The sequence below is a fragment of the Procambarus clarkii genome, chromosome 18, assembly GCF_040958095.1.
Source record: "Procambarus clarkii isolate CNS0578487 chromosome 18, FALCON_Pclarkii_2.0, whole genome shotgun sequence".
Taxonomy (NCBI): Eukaryota; Metazoa; Arthropoda; class Malacostraca; order Decapoda; family Cambaridae; genus Procambarus; species Procambarus clarkii.
In genome coordinates this window covers 26,975,514-26,999,409 of record NC_091167.1, presented here as the reverse complement: position 1 = coordinate 26,999,409, position 23,896 = coordinate 26,975,514, and the positions used below count along the sequence as shown (strand labels likewise).

Below are 23,896 nucleotides of genomic sequence, written 5' to 3'. Positions count from 1 at the left end.
TTGCATGCTAGGTGGTGTTATTGGACATCAATCATTACAATTATGATCATCCAAGCTTATTTGTCTTAAGAATGCCAATTCTTTCAGGGAAGGAGAACCAAGGCTCAAGCTCAGTCAGTCGAGTTCGTCCCAGATCGCCACTGCCATATGGTCCTGCTAAACCTCCATCACAGAGCACCTCTATCAAGCAACCACCTGTTCATAAACCTACTTTTAAAAAATCAAGTAAACATATGTTACCAAAATCTCCTGCCCAGAAGTTTATTTATAGGAAATCTACACTATTACGCAATTGCCATAAGCCTTCAAAGAACCTCGGCAAAGGCAGTATATCATCTTATGCTCAAAAACAATCTCAGATTAAAAACTGTAAAGCAAACACGGTCAAAAGTAGCAAGATCAGTGATGGGAATAAATCTGACCAACTGTCGAAAGAGAAAATGCAAGACATTGTACTGTTGAAGGGGCAAAAACAGCCTCCCCCAGGGAGTCTAGGAGAAATGTTGTTGAAGAAAACGATGAAAGGCAAACTTAAAGTGCGTGTGGAAGCTGGAGAATCTAACACCTTGGCAGATGAGGAGGGTAGTGTTAGTAAATCGGTGATAAAAAATATTTTACCAGTGGGAGAGGCAATTAAGGACCTTACACCAGAGTGCTATACACTGGATCAAGAAGATGAAGATGAGTTACAGCTGAGACTGATTGCCCTTCAGTCCTCCCTTAGGGTCCTCAGTGATGTCCATAAAGAAGGGCAAGACCTGGCCTGTGGATCTTTGATCTCAAAAATACCATCTGAGAGCAATGAGGAGACAAAGAACATAATTCAAGTTGATCTTGACCAGCTGCAGTTTGTCCCTAATTTGTTTCAACAGAGTAGGGACAAATTTATGGTTAATAGTAACTTAGAGAGCATTTCTGAACAAAGGTGTGATAAGTCCTTTCCAGAACAAGGGAATGTTTTGGAAAATTCAAGTGTTGAAAAAAATATTCAAGGTGGTGGAGAAAGTAGTATTATGCGAGACATTGAGGCTATGTTAGATGGAATTAGTGAGTGTTCCACACAATCACCTGCAACACCAGACAATATAGGGTGTGAAATTGTAATTGATTCTATCAACACTCATAAAAGTTATATGGGTTCACCTGCAACTAGTAGTCAGCAAGTTAATAACGTTGAAGACGAATTGATTAGAGATGCTAAAGAGCTTTCAGACTGTAATCAGGATCCAGTTGATATGGATATTTGTGACAGTTCTCCAGAAGATGAAGAGAACACACTTGAAGATGATGTCCTTCAGGAGATTGGCGATGACATTCCTCTCGTTATTAAAGAATCTTTGGACACACCATCTCTAATGGATATTTCAAATGAGCGTTCAAGCTTATTAAATGAGCAATCCTCCACTTCAAGTGGGCCAGAAGGACCACAGCAAAATAGTAATTTCCAGATACCAGTGGAATGGGCATACATGATGCCGCCACCACCACCACCAGACCAACCAGCCAATGATCTTAGCAACATTGACAACTGGTGTTATGATCAAAATATGTATCTCCAAAGTATGCAATCACAATGCGACTCGAACACACAGTACAGCCACTATGATACGCAAGAATTGAACAAACCTGACTGGGAAGGACAGCAGTCAGACAGTCCACAGTGGAATTGTTCTCACAATGAGGATCATGCAGTAAATTTAACAAATAAGGATGTAGTTTCTAGCAAGGCATCAATGTCCCAAGATAGTGATGGATCTAATGTTAGCAAAGTGGAGAATCTTGAAGAAAAACATGTTGCAGACTCTCAAAAGAACTTGAAGGATTTACCTGCAGAGCAATACCAGGCTTTTATGAAAGTAATGATAAAACAACAGACCTCACAACCTAAGCATACAAGTAATGATAATGGCCAAAGGAATTTGATTGAAGTTCCTTTAATAAAAGATGTTGGTAAATATTCAAGTCAGATGTGCACTGCAAATCAACTTGTATTGAAGTCACAGATTAGCCCAAATCGAGGTATCATGATTAGTAAGAAGAGTGAAGCAAGAAGGCGGAAGAGAGAGCGTCAGAAAAAAAGATCAATCCAAACAAAAAAGAAGCAGGGTTCAGCTTCAACAATTGTTAGACATTTAGAACAAGTGACTGTGAATATAGATCCTATGCAAAATGCCGAACCTTTACCAGAAGAGGAAGATGAAGATGTGTTGCGTGCTAAACTTCTGATTGATTTGTCAAAGAAAAAGCAGCAAAAAGCAGAAACTCCAAAACCGGTGCACAAATTGTCAGCGTCTGTTAAAACTGGCAAGTACTTGTGTCGCCAAAAGAACTCTGATCAAAAATTTTCTTATGGGTGCCGAGAAACAGGCGAGCTCTCTCCTGCTCACAGTTATCCTTCATCATCAGAGTCTTCTCCAATTGCCAGAATACGTGTCGGTCAAGCGGCATTTTTAAAAAGTATGCACAAACAATCCAGGATTAAGGAGGGTAGTCCAACACACACGTTTAGAACTGATTCACGACCAGGGCTTTCAGATATTGGTGGCTTTGGTTTAGACCCCAAAAGTAGCCAGTATGATTATGTTGTACCTCAAGATTTTTCTGCCCATGCTGAGGGTCCTAAGTTCAAGTTTCCTCTAGTCAAGCCAGTTATTATCAACTTGAACTCCGATTCAGAAGATGAAACTGAAGAAGGTCGGATTGGGAAACAAACCAGTAGGAAAGAAAATGTTCCTGAAGTCTCCCATAGTGGTGCGATTAGCTCGAGCATTGATCTCTTTTTGAAAAGTATACGCAATGCTAGAACTGGTGAAGGTAGAAGTATACCAGAGAATCCAAGACCCTCCGGGAATAGCTCACCGAGAACCAAAATAGTCCCCAAAGACTCGACACCTAATGTAAGTTTGTTGTATTATGGTCATGCATATATAAATATAAGTCGGCACATTATCATATACCTGCACAAATTTCAGAGAAACAAACATGAGAATACTTGTATGCTATACTGTACAGGTGGCCAAGTGGCATACACTGGAAAAATTCAATATTGGGTTCAATATTCTTGGGAGCTAATATTGTCTGGGATGTTCCTTGCTACCTAATGTACATGCATAATGCAATAGTTCCTTATATTATGCATATTTTTTGAACACCTTATCTAATACCAGCTTATTTGCTTCAACTTCATTTGTATCAGCTGGGCCTTAAATTTTGTTTGGATAAAGTAAATTTTATTCCATTTTTAGATGTCTCGTGCCTTATGGGTTAGCTCAAGAATTGATTAACTCTTCCCTTTCCTAAGTAAATCAGGCATTAGTTGGTGATGTGAATGTTATAATTAAAATTTGTGGCTTTATAAATACGTATGTTTCTAATTTGTAGTTGCTTTATGGTTAATAAATAATTCTGCATATTTTGATACAAAGTGGCAAGTTAAATTTTTGTATTCATACAAGTAATTAACATGCTGAACATTTTTTTAAATTTGTTTTGACTTTTTGTAGCAGGATATTGGTATCCAAGGCAGCAAGATACAGTGACAGTATGTCATAGTTATAGTATACTGTATAGTATATATAAAATATAAAAGCATTATTTTTAATATTTACTGTAAAAAGGCAAAAATAACCAAAGATAAAACAAAAAAAAAAGTTGCTAAATATTGGTTAATAAACCTGACAGACTATAGATTTTTGGAGAGGCAACCTGGTAGACAGATTTGGTAATTTTATTGGAATCTGCTATATACTGTATATATACAGCGGAGCTTCAGTGTATGATAGTCCCAGAGTACAAATTTTTCTGTACGTCGACAATATTGTCGGAAAATATGCCCTGGTGTACGACGCTCGTTCATACTTGCCCGAGTCGGTAAAATCAATTTACCCTTGTGTCCTGCCTAGTGATCATCTCAACTGTGCTTGAATTCTCTGAAAAATGTAATAGTTTTTGTGGTTTTTGTTCAACATAAAAGTTGTTATATATATATATTACACCATGAGTCCCAAGAAAGTCGGTGGTAAAGTTTAACCTAAGAAAACCTAAAGACAGTATGTGCGTGGTTGATCTGGCTAGGAAAATGTGTGCAGTATGGGAAAAACTGCAAAAATTTTGCTAGAAAAACTAACCCAGTTAAAGCTGTAGCGAGCCAGCTTTATCATGTCTCATTCTAGACAATTGCTAAGATGTAGGCAAAAATAAGTTTCTGGACAGGTTTCATAGCGAGACAAACAACCAGTGGGCCACAACCAGGTCAAAGTCCTGGCCTACTTTGGTCCTGGCCTAGGCCTACAAAGGCCTACAAAACAGAGAGAGAGAGAGAGTACCCCAGAGATGTTGCCACTGTCTGATGTTATAATGGGTGGGAACTACCCTTCCAAACACTAACACCACTTCGCCACCTACCCCCCCTCTCACTATCTTTCATACACCAACAAGAGTTCCCAATAAAGGTAAAGTGCAGTTAAATGTTCATAAAATTTATTTACAGTTTTAGTAGTATTTTGTGTAAAATGTATTTTTAAGTTAAAATTTTTTGGCGTGTGGAATGGATTAATTCAATTTACATTATTTCTTATGGGGGAAATTCGATTCGGTGTGCAAATATTCGGGTTACAATGCATTTCTTGGAACAGATTAAATTCGTACACCGAGGTTCCACTGTATCTGGATTTAGGTCACTACTTTTATTAATTTGATTTAATATAGAGGATTTTATGAATAGAGTATGCAGTTTTCATTTTAATTTATTGATTTTTATCTTGCTCTATAGGTTGTGCGACACTTGAGTCGCACTCAGCAGGTGGAATATCGTCTTCTCAAAGAACAGCTGAGAATGAAAGAGATGTTACATCGCAAGAAAAAGTTGCAACAACAGCGACCATTTATGTCTAACAGGTCCACATTTTCTGATACCTCTGAGGGTTCTGATCGGGATAGCAGAAATAGTTACGGAGTTGCTAGTGCTGGTCCTAGTGGTAAATTTCATAAAGTTAGCAACTTTGGGCCAGAGAGGGAGAGTATTCTTGATTGTCCAGAGCCAGATGGGGCAAGTGGTAGTGGAGGAATGTCCAGCTCTAGAGAAGTTTGCTTTAAAGAAATGGGAAGATTACAGATTCAACTTGCAAATATTAGCAATTTCGAGAATCAAGTTAATGTTTTCAGCTCTGGAGAGGTTGACGACAGAGGAAGCAATGAACCACATCCATCAAATGTAGTTGGTACAAGTGAGTCATCCCAGGAAGTGTCTGCAGCAGAGGATGAAGATGAGGACACGTTGAGAATGAGGGTGCTCCAGACACTACAAAAGAATATGTCGGGGAGAAAAGTCGAAACAATTCCTGGAAGAATCACACCCTTGGGAGACATTTCTCAACATGAAACATCTGATATGTATATTTCGAATGTTCCTGAAGATGAAAAATCAACGACTACTCTAAAAGTAGTCATACATCAAAATGTTCATGTTTCAACCAAGAGTGTTCAAGAGTCGGCAAGTCGGCGAAATGAACGCCAAGTGGTTATACAGCAAAATGAGACTGAGGGTAAACAAGAAAGTAGCCGAGAGGAGCAACATGATGTGGATATGGGGGGAGAATGGATGGTGTTGGATGAAGTTCTTGAAGAGGGAATTGAAGGGAATGGTGGCAATCACAGCAGTGATGGGGAGGATGGTAAACTATGTCGTGATTTTGAAACTGAGAATGCCGAGGATGAAATGGCAAAAGATCATGTGATTTTGGGGGTTAATTCTAGTAATATTGCTGGTGGCTTATCAGGTGTGAGAAAGCCTACATTAGAGGGAAATGAATGTAGTGGGTTGATTGGGGCAGGTGAAACAGAAGTGGCAGAGAGTACCCTTATGACGGGTGTGAAAAATTCAAAGGTGAAAGATAAAGGTGACAGTGGGGGGCTCAAAGACAGCTTGAGTACGGTATCACATGAGGAACACATGGCATCTAAAAACCTGGCATGTATTAGTACTGGCCAGGACATAGAAGGTGTGGCACAAGTCTGTAAAGATAGTTTATTGAAGGAGGAAAAATCGGGGAACAGTGTTATTAATGACAAAGACAAACTGAAAATGAACATTCAAAGTAGGACTTACAGTGAAGATGGAAGTAAAGTAATGGATGTTACTAGTGTTACAATACAAACTTGTGGAATACTGGCGAGTGAAAATAGCGGGCCACATAAGCCTGATAATATAAAAGACGGAGACACGAACGTAAATAAAGGATTCAGTATTGGAGACGTGTCTCTCTCTAGTAGTATACCATCTTCCTCTAGTGTCACACATTATGACACACTATCCGAGAGTGATGTTGAAAATATAAAGCCTGGTGTAAATACATCTGCTAAAGTATGCAACAATATTGAATCTGTTAATACTATGGACAAAGGATCACCTCCCGTGGAAAAGCCTCGGGAGGTCCTTTTAAGAACTTGTTCCAAAGTAGGACAACAAAATGCCACTGACCATATTAATGGGTCAGAAACAGACCTTAATGCAGTACAAATAGTGGACATGAGTGTTAATGTAAAACGTAAATTGCAAGAAGTTGAAAAAGAGAAATGCAAATCACTCAAAATAAATGCAAAAACATCATTGTTAAAACTTTCGACAGAGAAGCAAGAGTTGAAAATTGAAAAGCAAGGCATTACCAAAAAAACTGAAACAAAAATGGGGGGTGCAACTCAAGGAAAGTCGGTTAAACCCACAGAAACTCTTTGTCCAACTGACGTCAACAACTGGGCAGTCTCTGGGAATTCTGTGAGCAGTGGAGCTAAAGCTGAGAATTCTGTGAGCAGCGGAGCTAAAGTTGGGTACCAGCCAAAGGCTTCAGGAAAAGGAGTGTGTCAAGAAGATAGAGAAAAGTCAGTTAAGAACAAGAGAATTTTGCTTTTAAAAGAGATAGAACATAAATACTCTGATAAACGGTAAGAAACTTTTTTTTTTTTTTTTTTTTTTCCTTTTGCCATACAAGTCTGTTGATATTGTGTTCTTTTTTTTTTCCTTTTGCCATACAAGTCTGTTGATATTGTGTTCTTAAGTTTTGAGATTAAGTATGTCCAGTTAACTTGTTTGTTAATGTTGACCAGACCACACACTAGAAGGTGAAGGGATGACGACGTTTCGGTACGTCCTGGACCATTCTCAAGTCGATTGTCGAGTCGACAATCGACTTGAGAATGGTCCAGGACGTACCGAAACGTTATCCCTTCACCTTCTAGTGTGTGGTCTGGTCAACGTACTTTAGCCTTGTTTGTTCATCTACGTAGCACAAACAGTCTGTACTTCTACGTACCTTGTACACATTTAACTTTAAAATAGTGTACATGTGTATCAGTTTACAACGGTTAAAACCCCCTGTCCTTGTCTCTTCCTCTATCCTTCTATCCTCCTTTTAAGTTAATGCACCCAAAACAAATTGTAATTGTCCTGGATAATTTTTATAAGTTTGTGACTAATTGCAGTTACCATTTTCAGGCTTGGCCTAAATAAGGTAATTACACAACTGGCATCTCTAGTTCAAGAAGCAAAAGATGAGGGATTGCAAATGGAGTCTCTCAAGAAGAGTCTGATGGACCTGCGGAAGCAGTTGAAGGAGAAGGAAATGCAGTTGGAGGCAAGTGACATTTTAGTTTTTTTTTATACAATGTGTGTATGTAATTTTTTTTTTTTTAACAATGTAAAAAAAAGTTTTTAATTGATAATTATTAGTTTGTAATGAAAACATTGGAGAGAATGCACAGTGTTGGTTAAAATTTTAGTAAGCATTTGTATTGTAGGTATTATAATTGGAATAATGGTTGATAGGGTTTTACATTAATTAAAACAATTACTTGTATTATAATGACTGAACCATTTTTTGGTTGTATAATAGATTTTACTTGCTGTATTCTTGTTCAGAGCAGTACTTACAGATTATCTTTTATGTTCAGATGGTGTAAGGCATTCTATCCATTTCAGAATTTACTGCCTTTTACAATTGTTATCCACTCAATTTCAAGACCTATATGGGGCTATACCCCCACTCATTAAATCTTGACCTCCGCTAAACCTAGAGGTGTTATAATGTTCGCAACTTATTTAATTATACTCTGGAAGATACCAGATCAATGATTGTAAATAAGGCTTCAGTTACTGATTTGAAACTCGTCCATTAGAACCATACGGCTTGCAAATCAAAGGTCCTTAAATAATGGATACTATACAGTATGTATACTGTGTGCATGTTTGACACAACTTGCATAAAATAGATCTCAAACCCACAACTTTAAATCTCAACACTACAGTATTTTCATAACTGTCATATGTATTTACATTGAGTTTGTCATTGCATTCATTAAACCCCTGGGCTACGCAACTGTTAATAGCTGACAAAACTCCCCCGGTGCATAAGATAGAAGAAAGTTCAAAATATTATGTCCTTTTAACATTGTTGAAATGGATTCTGTAGTCATGGGGGGGGGGATAAATAAACATTGTGACTTTGGCTATGGTGAAGCCTAGAAGTTTTGCTATATCACTATTCGTGGGCATGTTTTGAGCAATCGCCCTGTTGTGGTCGCCCCAAGCCTGCTGTGAAGAATTTTTTGCTTTCTTCCCAGTAATATTATGCAATAGTGTGTCTTGAGAAATTTATGTAATAAAATGTGTGAAACATATATTTTCAATCATAATTGCGAACCACTAAGCTGTTCTGGTGGGTGTGGTAATGAATTCAAAGAATAGCATAGTGCCCCATACACATTACCGGCAGATGGCAACAAAATGCATAACAATATCCTATGTCCATCACATTTATAACCATCTATTATGTGCATCTATAACCCTAAACTATTTTTTATTAATATATATATATATATATATATATATATATATATATAATATTATATTTATTTATTTATTTATTTATATTTATATTTATGAAGCCTGGGGGGATGATTTTGCACGTCTACGCCAGAAAGGACATAAAAGATGTGCAGCATTTACAGGCTTGGTGAAAGTTTCCTTTGCTGAAGACAGCAAACATATTATCCATCAATTTAAAGTTGTATTTCCAGTTTGTTGTGTACTAACTATTCCTTGTGTGACGCATACTGTAAGACTAGATTACAAATTTGCAGACAAAATCCAGTATATTCAAGAGCAAGATGGAAAGTATAAGAGAACTACAGACACAAATAACGACAGATCGGAAGGTGATAAATGATCTAGAACAGAAAGGAAAGCTTCTGGGTCAACAGGTAAAAAAAAAACTTAATGTGTGACATTCGTATTTTATTAATTTTATTGGCTATATTTCAGTTAGGTATTTCTTTGTGGATAATTAATTTTAATATTAACCCTTTGGTTGTGACATCTCTGTTTCTGCCTTACTTTATGATGTAAAGAAATTTTAAAAAGTTATTCACTTTATGATTTTATTTTCTAAGTTTCCTGTTTTCTAATTAAAGTATAGTCAAATTAAACTAAATAATTGGGCATCAGTGCTCCTCAAACCTTAAATATTATAAATATAACCAATACATATAATTGCCTTTGTGCAATTATATATATTTATTTTCTCGCACTGATTTCAAAAATGCTTTTCAACCATAAGTGAACAGGAAGGACCAAAGTCTGATCACTTTCAAGAAAGTCTGTGCCCATTGTCAGAGACAATGCTTGAATGGAGATTATAAAGTAGAGAGCCCCCAGGCTCATGTAGGCCAGTGAGAGAGCGAGCCCTCTCCTCTCTAGTCTCCATCATTCTACTATTGTCTGATGATGGGCACACAGTTGTACTTGATAGCACTCAAACCTAAGTCTTTTACATGTCACTAAAGCCTCTGAGTTTTGATGCTCATTGTTAATGTCACAATTTTGGTACATTGTATGAAGATCTGTAAGTTTAGGGTTTTGTAATCTTGCCTCCTAGCCAGACAAATATCTCTGCAAATGATCTTGTCAGGGAAAAGGAGAGAAGTGAGACTAAACCAAACCCATATAGACCAGTTTGCCATGACAAGCAGGCAGTGCTGACCCTTTTTCCTCAACCCCCCTCATAAGTGCTAAATTAGACAAGACCAAAGGAACTTGTGAAAGATTTAACATTATAGCCCACAACTAGCATAATGAACTAAACCAGAGGCAGAGCCATGAAGGCATAATGCTGGAACATTGACACGGACTATAAAACGTCTCCAAAACAGTATTAGGCAATTCAGCCAGTGCATCAGCATCCAAGAAGGGTCAGTGTTTAAGATATTGCTCACCTGCATTTGTCTGTGAACTGTGAATGAATTAAAACTCTTGCTCCCAACTCCTTTTTCCTAAATTTTCACTGCTTTTTTCACTCCACAGTAGTCCTGGTGGAATTAATTTTATTATGAGAAATTTAAGAATTTTCATTTGTACGTTATACTTGGTATTGGATCCGAGGATACCTCCTCCGATTCGCTAATTGAATCACATGTAATTTACAATATGGTTTAGAAAGAGTCCTACTATGTAATCGGCTCAAAGTGATACCGTAATGTTGAGTTTTTATAATTGTGTGTTATTGGCAGTTAAAATCTGGTTAATTGTGTGCATGATTTATCATTACACCTTAGCATTGTCGACTATGTGCTTTATTGCAGGAATATGGAAGTGGCTACACTCTTCCCAAGGTGCTAGGCTCACCACATTCCAAAACAAAGGATGCATTTAGAAAGAAGCAGCTTGCTAGCAACATAGATGCTCTTCGCCAGCAAATGCGTGATGTATCTAACAAAAGTAAAGCCAGGCTCCAGGTTGATGCCCATACAGACAAAACCGGGAGTATTAAAGTACTCAATATGGCAGATAATAACCATTGCAGCATGTCTAAACCTGCACCAAAAATTGTCTCGCCTAACCAGAATTTAGGCAATTATGGTACTGCCTTTGAAGGCAATGTTAAAGCTACTGTTAAAACTCAATTACAGGCTGAAAAGTCTCAAAATAAAGTGAACAGAAGTAGCTCCAGTCCAGTTGCATGTTCATCAAAAAGTAAATGCTTCTCGCCTGAAAATGTGTGTGGTGGAAATCCGAGTCCGAAGCGTAAAGAAGCTCCATCGTGTAATGAGAGGTCTACGAAAGTGGCCAGATCACAAAAGGACGGCGAGAACAGCACCGTTCTTGAGAAGGGAGCAACAGCAGGTGAAGGGAAGACTTCTGGTGCTTCCCTGTGTTCCAGTCATGAAGTACATTTAAATACAGTAGAAGAGTGAGTCTACCTGATTTTGTTTGTATTATTTGATGTGATTTTCAGATATATGTTTTCTAATATAAGCTGTAAGACTTAATGAAGAGCAGTAGTTCAATGAATAATTTGAAGATTTATTAAAAAATGCAGTTTAAGCCTGCTTCTTAAAAAAAAATGTAATTAAGAAGAACTTGAAAGAAATGGAGGGGGGAGGGGCAGGAGTAAATGTGGGTGCTATACCAATTTTTTCACATGTATCTTGTCTCTGGCTATAGTCACAATTGAGCTGCTCACTTTTCTACCTTCACATTGACCTGGTGCTCTTTACCCTCTTGAGCTTATATTGTTTGTATTTCATCCCGTCAAATGTCTTGCTTGTAATTGCTACAGGTGATCTTTTTCACCCTGCTAGCCACTAGTAATTGCTTCACTTATCTAAGCCAGAATAACATCTTGGCACTTAGGACATTTAAGAGATGTCGGGAACTATTCTGTACTTTATCAAAGATGAAAAGTTCCCATATAAAGATTTGGAAACTATATTGCACTTGGTAGTAGAGTAGCTGCTTCACCTTGTTTAGCTTTAGTGTGTGTGTGTATAAAGGGGAAAGGGGTGCATGTACACAAACAGGAATTTGTAATTTTATGAACATTGATAAAACTAATCAGACTGGACTGGAGATTAGTAGTGAAGTTTAGATTGATAGCCCTTCACTTATAAGGCTTGATTTATTAAACATTTAATGTAAATTGTATCCTATTAATGCATTCTTTTGGAGAATACTGGTTCTTCCAACTTCCTTGGAAGCTTTCACACCAACTAGCCTCCAACCTCTTGAGCTAGACGGTAGAGCGACAGTCTCTCTTCATACAGATCAGTGTTCAATCGCCAACCGTCAAAGTGCTTGGGTACCATTCCTTATCCTGATAGTTCCCTTACCCTAGTTCCCCAAAAATAATAGCACTGATAAAAGAAATACAGAAATGATGGTCCCAATATCAGTTGCTGTATCATTTTCTCTTAACACTGCTTCACATGAAGAAACTGTGGATGATCCTACCAAATAGTGAGCTATTGCTTACGGATAGATATCATGTTGTGCAGTACATTTGCTTTCATGACCAATTACGAAGACGGCCGATTTCTTATTTATGAATGTACATTTCATTATTATTCTCTTGGAAAGGATTTATTTATTTTTATTTTTTCCTCAATAATGCTACATAGTCTTCCTGGCTTGATGCTGCCGCTTTTTTATAATTATTCAACTTTACTGATGCAATTATTAAGAATAATACAAATGTGGGTAGCAAATTTACTAGTGTAGTGTTTCTGCTGTCTTGGAAAGCAAATGTAGCATCTTAGATGTTTTGGTGTGCTATTTAATTTCCTTCCACCCTATATTTTACACATGTTTTTAACTTGTTTATTCTTGTACAATCCAGTGGAGAGAAGCTTGACGAGATGAATGAGCTGTGCCCCCACGATTTGCTGGGCCGCTGCAATGACGACTCCTGCACTTACCAACACCTAGCTCAGCCCAGAAATGGATCCTGTGGTTTGATGAAACCAGCAGCAAGTTTAACAGCAAAGGCTGGGGAACCATTAAGATCTCCCAAGACAGGGATGAGTAGGAGTGGGAGAATGGGACCCAACACTGCAACAGTGATGATCAAACCAGGTGGAGGGACAGGGACGCAAGGCTTTAATGTTGGTACAAAGTTGAAGGGATCAGATGGCATAATAGATAGGGCAGGACTAAACTCGGAGATTAAAGGAGCAGTGATGGTCTCCATGACACAAGTAGAATCAGGCACAGGTAAGCTGGAAGGTGGACTAATAGGGCCAACTGCTGGAACACTGAGTTTAGGATCAGACCTAGGGCCTGTGCCGAGAGTGGGGACTGAGGGGCCTGTGCCGAGAGTGGGGACTGAGGGGCCTGTGCCGAGAGTGGGGACTGAGGGGCCTGTGCCGAGAGTGGGGACTGAGGGGCCTGTGCCGAGAGTGGGGACTGAGGGGCCTGTGCCGAGAGTGGGGACTGAGGGGCCTGTGCCGAGAGTGGGGACTGAGGGGCCTGTGCCGAGAGTGGGGACTGAGGGGCCTGTGCCGAGAGTGGGGACTGAGGGGCCTGTGCCGAGAGTGGGGACTGAGGGGCCTGTGCCGAGAGTGGGGACTGAGGGGCCTGTGCCGAGAGTGGGGACTGAGGGGCCTGTGCCGAGGGTGGGGACTGAGGGGCCTGTGCCGAGAGTGGGGACTGAGGGGCCTGTGCCGAGAGTGGGGACTGAGGGGCCTGTGCCGAGAGTGGGGACTGAGGGGCCTGTGCCGAGAGTGGGGACTGAGGGGCCTGTGCCGAGAGTGGGGACTGAGGGGCCTGTGCCGAGAGTGGGGACTGAGGGGCCTGTGCCGAGAGTGGGGACTGAGGGGCCTGTGCCGAGAGTGGGGACTGAGGGGCCTGTGCCGAGAGTGGGGACTGAGGGGCCTGTGCCGAGAGTGGGGACTGAGGGGCCTGTGCCGAGAGTGGGGACTGAGGGGCCTGTGCCGAGTGTGGGGACTGAGGGGCCTGTGCCGAGTGTGGGGACTGAGGGGCCTGTGCCGAGTGTGGGGACTGAGGGGCCTGTGCCGAGTGTGGGGACTGAGGGGCCTGTGCCGAGTGTGGGGACTGACGAAACAGAACCAAATGCAGAAGTAGATGACATAAGAGCACATGTCAAGATGGGAACAGGCTCGGATACTGGTGAGAGAATTGCTGCTACTGGGAGCGAGAGATCCAATTCCAAGACTGTGTGCGCAGATCAAAACACAGATTGTGGTGCTTTTGTGGAGGAAGACTTTATACCCCTGGATTTCAGAATTGAAAGTATATCCAATGAAAATCTGATGAAAGTAGACATCGAACATAAAATTTTGGGCTGCGATTTGACTAGTGGCAGTGTACACTTGATGCCTGGTACGAAACAAGAGCATGCAGATGTTTGCGAGAGACTAAAGAGAGGGAGAGATGGTGATAGTTCCTCATTAGTAAACAGCGAGTCCACCAAGAAAAGTGATATAAAGTACAAGAGACGCAGACATAATAGCGAGCACAACACTGTCTTTAGTTGTGCAGTTTTGCCAAGTAATGGCGAGTGCAAAGATAAAGATGGAAATTCTTTTTCCACTCTAGAGCAAAGAAATGACGACATTGAGACTGAAACAGATGTGAGTAACATTTATATAGAAGATGAAGGACACACCAATAATAGCATCTCGAATGTGAATACCAACATATGGACAGTGGGGAACTATGATGGCAAAAGTAAAACTGATGAGCAGGTGCAGATTATTGATGTCCCATTTGAGGAATTAGTTGATGAGAGCACAGTTGATGATCCATTAATATATATGGTTTGTACTACTGCATCTGACTCTTCAATGGCTGGTATAGACAAACTACTCCAAAATAAACAAGTGGCTTTAAAGGAAACTAATAAAGAAACAAGAATAATCAACATAACTGAAGATCATGATATGAATGACTCGAGTGATACTGGGAAGTCACTTTACGAGCAATCCCAGGAAGAGCATCAGTCAACTGGAACATTTGAATTAATAGTACATGGTAAAGGAGTTCAGAATAAGAACAAAAAGGGTAAATCTAAAGTTAAAGCCAAGTCATGTAAATTGTTGGACCCTGATGCCGAGCATGCCCGACCCTCTGGTCGGCCAAATACTCGTAGGAAAGCCAAAGCTGCTAGTATCAACACTGCTGACAAACCTGACGAAGCATGCAATGATCCAATTATCATCCATCATCAGATAACCAGAGCAGTTGGCAGAAGAATTAGAGATGCTCCAAAAAAAGTTGTGAAACGGCCTCCCAGAAATTGTTTAAAGAGTGTTGTTAATCACGGCAACCCAAAACGCACAGCTACACGGCAGAAACAAAATCGTGGTAGAGGTCGAAAAAGGTAGATTTAAGCCAGCATGTTGTTCAAATTGAGACTGCATTCAAGTCATTAAAACATTTTAAAGGTCAAAGGAAACATGATGCATATAGGGATGAAGAAAAACTTCCCCTAACATGCAAGTAACTCTTGCATAAAATACTCCCAACCTTGTCAAGTTCTAAGGGCATTAATATTTTTAGTGCATATTTAATCAGACACTTTATTCCTTCATTTATGGAAGAATATGGTCAAGGAGTTTAAATGTAAAATAATATCATCAGACTTCTCAGGTTTTCATATTCCATACTCAGTTTAAATGGTAACATGCTAAAGTTACTTTTAAGTACCTTAAATATTTTTCATAAGTTCAAAATTAGTTCTTGCTTCATTGTATTATAAAAAGTATTTTTGTAAACAATAATATGAGTTTGGAGTTTTCAGCTTGTCTGGCACAGCTGCCGCCACCACCACCCAACTGGCTGCCTGGCTTCCAAGGTGAGGCACTTGAATACTAATTATAATTTTGAATACATTTTTAGTGCCTGCTTTATCGTCTGTTGTCATATGACGCTTCCTGTTTCTATTATTTCTCATGTATAGGCCTGGAGTTTTTAAATCATTTGGATTGTTTGGCAAGTGCCAAACAATTATTTTTTGGTCCCATAAAAATTAAGCTTGAGGTACTTGCATACCATGGCAATGTCCGATATGATATGGAAGTGACTAGGTGTGCTCAAGTGGGATTAAACAACGAGGCTCTGAAACGAGAGAAAACAGTATTTCCCAACGATAATCAGCAGTATAGTAATATGTTTTTCTTATGAGACTTGCTGCTTTTTTAAATGTTATGCTGTGTGTAGTAACAAGAAATTTCGGTGTTTTATAGAGGACGAATTCTTTTTTAAAATATTAAGTTAGGGAAAATTAATTTTAAACCGAGATGCTAATTTCAACTAATATCAAAAAATTAAATTTTTAAGTTCACATAATTGGACTAGCTGAAATGTTGCAAGACTAACAGTTTGTACACAAACTGCAGTTATTTTTCTGAACAGAAATTAAGGTGCCATACCCAGTCTAAGGAACCTGCAATGTGTAATGCAACAACAGTTGATCTTTCTGCAATCATTTTGCAGATTACGGTATTCAGCAGTAAAAAAGTGTTGTCGTTTGTTCAGGCGACACTTGTGTGTCGCCTGCCCCCCGGAGACTAGCATCTTCACGACAGAACTTTATGCACTTTTCGTTTGCTCTTCAACTGCTTTCTTGCTGTCAATCTTCCTTTGTATTTGTAGTTGACTCTCGCAGTGCCCTCATGGCTCTGGAGTACTTTAATCTTGTCCATCTTGTGGTAGTCAAAATTCAACATTAGCCGTTTCTTTTCTATAGCAGATATAAGACGGTGTAGCTTTGCTGGGTTCCCAACCATATAGGTGTTTCCTTAATTAAATAAGCATGTGGATGCTGCCACAAAGGAGCCTGTCTGCACTTGTCCCATTTCCCACAAAGGTGTTCCTTATTTCAACTTCTACCCAGTAATTCATTCCTCAATTAGTGCCCGTTGGCAGAATCGATGGTCTTCTATTACTGGTAACAAACTGCATACTCTTAAGAGTATGTCCCTGTGGCCTTCCTCCTACCACCGTAAATGGCGGTGGGAAACGGCTCTGGCAAGGTTGCGTATTGGCCATACGTGCTTAATTCACAGACACTTAATGGAGCGCCACCCTGCTCCTTATTGTCCTAACTGCATTGTTCCTCTTACAGTTGTGCATATCTTTGTTGAATGTCCTGACTTCCAGGATGAGCGTGTGCGCCGACTGTCCCCCGCGGTCACTTGTCCCTCGATAGAATTCTTGGTGAATCGAATACTTTTGATATCGTTCACCTTATGCGTTTCTGTTCTCGTGTTGGCATCCTTGGTGATATTTAGCGCTTGCTGATTATTCCGCACATTTGATGGTGCTACATAGCCTTCCTGGGTTGGTAGCTTCTTTGATAATTACTTACATATGTTACTGGTAACAAACTGCGTGCTCTTAACCACCGCACGGCACACTTGGTTTCAGCAAAAACTGCATAGTGCAATTGTCAAGGACATAGTTCTGTTGTTTTTATAAGTGTTCAGGTAAAGTTAATGTCAAAATGTTTCCAAACTCAACCACTTTCATCTCAAAACACAGAGTTATGAAAACATTAAAATATAGCCTAATTAAACAAAAATAGCACAATTCTCAAGAACACCTTAAAGCGCTCTGCACAGTGCAGAGGTTAAGGGTAGTTTGTCTCCATGGCTTCCTCCTACCACCATAACTGGCAAAGGGAAACTGCTCTGGCAAGGTTACATATTAGCCATACCCATTTAACTCACGGGCACTTAATGGAGCGCTGCCCTGCCCCTTTTTCTCCAAACTGCATTGTTCCTTTTATGGTCGTGCATATATCTTCGTTAAATATATTGACTTACAGGCTTGCGTGTATCCTGCTTCCCGACTTGTCCCTAGGTGAACTAGTTACCTCTGATGTTGTTCACTTTGTGCTTTTGTTCTCGTATTGGCATCCATGGTGATATTCAGCGCCTTTTGAATATCCCGCACATTTGATGGTGCTACATAGCCACCCAGGCTTGGTGAATTCTTTTGATAATTACTTACTTGTTCAGGGATTCTTAATTTTGCCTGTAATTAAGAGCTGCTGACCACTGAATGACTTCTTGTTGCTACTAGGTAAGTCGTACTTTTTTCCGTGGTTGCTGGTTGTCAGTCACTTCTCAGTTTAGTGGTGGGATGCATCCTCAGCTGAGTATATTTGCTGATCTTTGAGCAGAAGGATTACTTGTTCATTCCTCATGTTTTGTTTTTGGTCTGAATTATCAACTTCCTCTTAATTTCTTAATACGTTAAAAAAATGCCTATTCAATTTACGTTATCCAAGCCAATTATTAATTTGATCCTGCTAGTTTAAAAATATAATATAAAGCTAGACAAGGCTAAATAAGTGCAGGTATTTCTACACACCTTAGGCTTTGCTTACTGCACTACAGAATGCTTTAGTTAAATTTAGATATAAAATATATATATATATATATATACTGTACAGTATATCCTTAATATACTGTTAATATCAACAATATACTTTGTATGTTGTTATTATGCAATAACTAACTATATATTATATATATGTATGTTGTACCTAGTAGCCAGAATGTCGTACTCAGCCTACTATACAAGGCTCAATTTGCCTAATAAGCCAAGTTTTCCTGAATTTATATATTTTTCTGATTTTTTTCTTATGAAATTATAAACCTATCTATTTCATTATGTATGAGTTCATTTTATTTAATGAGTTAAAACTAATATAGATATATGGTCGAATCTAACCTAAACTAACATAACTAAGTCAATATTTTATGCTCTTAATATAATATAATAATAGTTTCAAATAATCCAATTGTAAAAGATTTTTTAAAAGTAAAGAAAATCACTCGGCCTACTAGGCAAATCGAGTCTTGCATTGTAGGCCGAGAAGTGCATTCTGGCATCTAGGTACGACATACATACATACAGTACATATATATATTTTTTATTTATTTAATTATTATTATTATTATATTTTAGAGATATTGATATCTCTGCATTACATTTTCTTCACTTGAGAAGGAAGTTAAAAAAATTAACTTGCCTAAGTTCATTTTTACAGTTTTATTTGTCATGATGCTAAGAGTTGTATTTATTTCATTACTCTCTTTGATATTGTCAAAGGCAGAGTTAGAATGATTACAAAGTGTCTTGCTGAATAATATGCACCTGAGGATGAGGTGAAGTACCTCACTTATAGGTCCATTGTATCTTGTCGCTCTCCTGTTTGCAAGATGGCTGATGCCGTGTGCTCTATATTCTATAGTGTTCTAGAAGTTTGCACCAAATTACACACTGCCAACTTCTAGAACACTATAGAATATAGAGCACACGGCATCAGCCATCTTGCAAACAGGAGAGCGACAAGATACAATGGACCTATAAGTGAGGTACTTCACCTCATCCTCGGGTGCATATTATTCAGCAAGACACTTTGTAATCATTCTAACCATGCCTTTGACAATATCAAAGAGAGTAACTTCCTTCTCAAGTGAAGAAAAATGTAAATAAAATAAGAAAAGATTCTAGCCCAAGTCATTGATCTTGCCTTTTTGGAAACATTCAATAATATATGCCTACAGGAGAGACTGCATCCAAAATATACTACTATATATATTCATGTGTTTTATATATTTGAATATTTATATTTTTGTGTACCATATTGCCATTTAATTTACAAAGTGCCTTTCACCCACACTAAAACTTCTATGCCAAAATGAAAATATAAAGCTCTGTTAACCTTCAAATGAAGACGAGTTCACTTAAGCTTTCATGACACGTAGTGATAAAGGTCAGTTTATCAGGTCTGTCGGTATTTTTTAATATTTATGAATTGCTGGTGTTTTTGCAGTTGCATGAATGTGTTGGTAGATTGCATGAGGCAAGAATAGTTTATTTTCCTATAGGATCAATCTTGGCCAACATTCTGGTTGTAAAAGACGTTGCAAAAGGCATTCACGATAGATTTTACAGCACGACTTATCATTACATACAATAAACTGATGCCCAGTATTCTTTATTTAATAGACGGTTATATAGTACAATCTCCTGAAGGTGCAGAGGAATGTTTTTATATATTAGTCTAGAACCAGGTGTCTGTATTTTATTAAGCAAGGTGTATGTATGTGTGTGTGTGTTGTAGTAGTTTATATTCGGTACTGTTCGAGCATTATACTCGTTTTGTATATAATTTCTTATGTATGGGAATGTTTAGTAATAATTCTTGCATACTGCTGGAGTTTTTTCTATCTCTATCTCAAACACAGGCTAGGGTGGCAAGGGAACTAGACCCCCCCCCCCCCCCCCAGAGTGCTAAGGTGATAGATCAAGTTACATAGCCCTAGCTATACTGAATCCAAACCTGGCTTTGTCTTTCATTCGCCTACCTGATCCTTTCCGTTCCCCTCCTATTTACCTGGCAGGATCAGAACCCAAGTTCCCATCCTTAATCTTTACAAATTGCACATTTTACCATCCCCTCCTTTATGGGTGGATCATTTTTGCCATACTGGCAGTCAATTATGCATGATTCCCTCAACCTCTGCACTGTACCATTATCTGTTTGGCCCTGCTAGTGGCTTAAATATTGACATTTGTCAATAACCATACTTGCCCTGAGGATTTACACATGTATAAGCCCCTTTTGTGCCAAGGCGTTTAGCACTCGTCTTGGTCACTTCCTTTCTCTTCCTCCCTCCAGCTAAAACTTAAACTTTAAACTGCTGCTGCTGCTCTTGAACTGGAACTGTGTATCCTTTGACCCAGATCTTTCAGTCAAATGTTTCTGTAACACCAGCTCCAACTTGCGACAGATAACTATGCATACTTTGTTGGTCAAATGTCACTACCATCTCTTTCTTGTTAAATTTTAACGGTAGAATTTTGCGAATTGTGTCGATATTGGTGTCGCTTAAAGGAACATGCAAACTGCTGCTAAGGTGGCCATTCACACTTCTCTCTCCTATTTTTAGTAAAGAGATACCTTTTCAGGTTTCTACCTAGTTATTCAATCTACAGTCTGCGACTTGGTTTGGCATTACAGGTGTCAAACGGCTCACTATTAAAGGTTATTTTCTTGGCCTACCTCCTCCTACCGTAACAGACAGTGGGAAATGGCCTTGGCTAGGTTGCATATCAGCCACACGCACTTGACGCGTAGAACACAGCCCTTCTCCTTATTATCCGCACTGCATTGTTCCACTTAGTTGCAACTCCTTGTAGAATGTCTAGATTTTCAAGGTCTCCTTTTTAACTTTAGTCTCTTGATAGAATCCTTGGTGAATCCAATACCTTTGATCCACCATATATCCTCTTGTTTTCGTATCGGCATCTTGAATGATGATTAGCTCCTTTTGAATATCTCATGACAGATGGTGCTACATAGTCTTCCCGGCATGCTGCTGCCGCTTTAAAATTATTACTAACACTGGACATAACAATATCAGCAATTCATAAATATAAGTACTCTATATTGCATTTCTATTCTGAAATGTTTTTATGCCACTTGTCTCCATTTGCAGAGGGGGTTATGTCTGTCTGTTTTTCTTATAAGAGCTTTATGTTTACTCATAATTTGAGCTAATAATGCTTACAGTATATATTTGCATATATTTATTGTGGTAAATTAGATGAACATTAGGCTTTTCATTCTTTTCTTCCAGGAAGTTATTAATCAGCGGTGACAGGTTAGTGCCACTCGGAAGTTTTTATGTTATTGAAATACTTGGTATAAACAAATTTAAATTCCATTTTAAATTTTGCTCCAGATGCATGTTAATGTTATAATTATAAATTCTAACTTGAATTTCAGGGTGTCTAATTTATTAACTATAAAGCCACACATGAGTTTCACTGACCAGACATTAAGTGTGGTCAGTAAGTGTTGGTGTTGCCCTTGTGGCTTTGCAATATTGGTCATTAATGCCTCGAATAAAGATTTTTTTATTTTACTAGTTCGATAATAGCAAAATAACATAATAGGGTTTATTATATAAAAGCTGTTTTAAATGTGCTTAATTTTGACAAGCTGGCTGTAATCCAGTCTTCAGTGTTCTTGTGAATAGATTTTTCCCCAAAGCTTTAGCTTATATTTAATGGAATTTGCCTCAGTCTCCAGTAGATTAAGTATATATGCTTAATGAAAATTTTTTAGTAAATTTAATGTAACTTCAATATGCTGAATAATCATCTGGTTCCAGTGCTAAGCGTTACACTGAAATGTTCCTCGTGTATCTTTATTCCTCTTCGCCATTTAGCATTATTTAAATTGTTTAAGAATAACCTTGTACATTTTTAAATTTTAATGCTGTTAAAAAGATGCATATAACAAAGTTAAATTGTCATTTCAATGTATGAGTAAAGTTTTTGGTTATGAAAAGTTTATTTTGAAGTTTGAGACTTCTTCCCATCAATTTTAGTTCTTTGTACTGTACTTTTAAAAGCCTCTAAATCTGGGAATGAATAATTAGAGTGTACCTTGTTGCTAATTTTAATAATTTTTGTTTTAATATTTTTGTGAATTACTTTATTTCATAAGGTTAGATGGGAGTTGTGTGGCATGGTAAGATTAGCAGGTGTGGATTGTGATGACAGTAACTTGGCCATTGCAGGTGGAGCCCGGCTGGTTGACGGGTGAGGGTGATGGTGGCCAGGCTGGGTAAGACGTAGTTATCACTCACTCGACACTACTCTTAGGCCGACACTTCTCACAATCAATCACTTTAAAAATATGCAGTCACTTTCGAGCTGGAGGTTTCTCGGGACATGGTTTTAATGGACTGTTTTTGTGTTTTCCTATTTCTTGGGTGAAAACATTGAAATTGGTTAAGTGTTTGTATGTAGGTCTTGCAATTACAGTACAATTCAATAGAACTTTTTATATATTTTATTTTTTAAAAGTGCTACAAGTTTTTTTGTTTTTGTTTTTTTAAGTTCTGTAACATTGTTTCAAGTTTTAATCATTTTGGGTTCTCATGTGTTTATATGCAACCTACTGTATATGTATCTTGTTACTTTATCTTGGATTTTCTTTTTATATGCACTGCATGTTCATTGGTGGATTTCTTTCAGTATCTGAATTTGTCTTCAGTGGGCAATGTGCTAGTGATATTCATACATAGTAATTTCTGTTTAGGTTCGTTATTATATTAAGTACGGAAGTTTTCAAGTGTTAATGGCTAGGATTTTGCACCCGTGAAATGTGATGGGAACATTAACCAAGTGAGTTAGCGACATTGATAAAACATTTGCTTCTTTGAGGCATACCAGAGGACTGTTTTTAGTGTTGCAACCGAACTAGGGTGTTGTGCAACATGGCGGACAGCTACAGCCAGTGTTCGTGAGCCTTGGATGACCATAGGAGACATGGAACTTCTGTGCCCGTAGGAGAAGATTGAGTACTATAATGGATCAAGGCATTGGATGTTCTCGGAGCATCGTGGCCGTCTTTTGATCATCTTTTGTTCATCATTGTCACTTCTGGTGCTGTAAGTACAATCACTGCACAAATATGTTATTTGTGCATGATTGGCTGTGAATATGTACATATGTACATAATTGATACAATAAATATATTAAAAAATAATATCGTTTGTTTACCATTATTAAATACAGTACTCTATATGTCCCTTTAGCTCTCAAGATATAATCCTGTACTTCTATTTATGAAATGTTTAAATTATATACTGTAGTGTCTACAGTTAAGATTCAGAATTCAGTTAGTCCCCATCTGTCAAATTAAATATCGTGTTAACATAATGTTCATGAAAGAGCTTGTTTATACAGGCACTGAGAACTCATGACCTATTAAAACGTTACTGTGGACGTAAGTGGTCTTTATGGGGAATAGTAAATTGATATTCGAATTAACAAAGGTCGGTGCTAAGAAAGAAATAGTTCACCATACTCTTGTGTTAGTGTAGTTTTCTTGCAATGGATTACTTTTACAGGTGATAAGGAAAGCTTGGTCGGTTTCCAGTATATATATATAATATATATAGATAGATAGCTGCTAATATATTAGACAAATTTACCAGGAATTATCATGTAGTAAGAATTCTTAATATAAAATGTAGAGAACGGTCCGTCTAATTACCACAAGCTACAAAAGCTTCACAA

The 23,896-nt window shown here is 38.3% G+C and overlaps 1 protein-coding gene across 2 annotated transcripts in view; it reads left to right on the top strand.

Annotated features, from left to right (window-relative positions):
• The window catches only part of LOC123754279 (uncharacterized), a 35,261-nt gene extending 11,898 nt beyond the window's left edge, over window positions 1-23,363 (top strand). For both annotated transcript variants that reach the window (XM_045736521.2, XM_045736523.2), the window contains exons 3-10: window positions 88-2,897; window positions 4,772-6,939; window positions 7,490-7,628; window positions 9,133-9,252; window positions 10,630-11,237; window positions 12,663-15,638; window positions 21,442-21,465; window positions 22,390-23,363. In XM_045736521.2, coding sequence (XP_045592477.2) covers window positions 88-2,897; window positions 4,772-6,939; window positions 7,490-7,628; window positions 9,133-9,252; window positions 10,630-11,237; window positions 12,663-15,168 — 8,351 coding nt within the window. In that variant the 3' untranslated portion in view covers window positions 15,169-15,638; window positions 21,442-21,465; window positions 22,390-23,363. The remainder of the gene's footprint in view (window positions 1-87; window positions 2,898-4,771; window positions 6,940-7,489; window positions 7,629-9,132; window positions 9,253-10,629; window positions 11,238-12,662; window positions 15,639-21,441; window positions 21,466-22,389) is intronic.
• The last annotated feature ends 533 nt before the right edge of the window (window positions 23,364-23,896 follow it).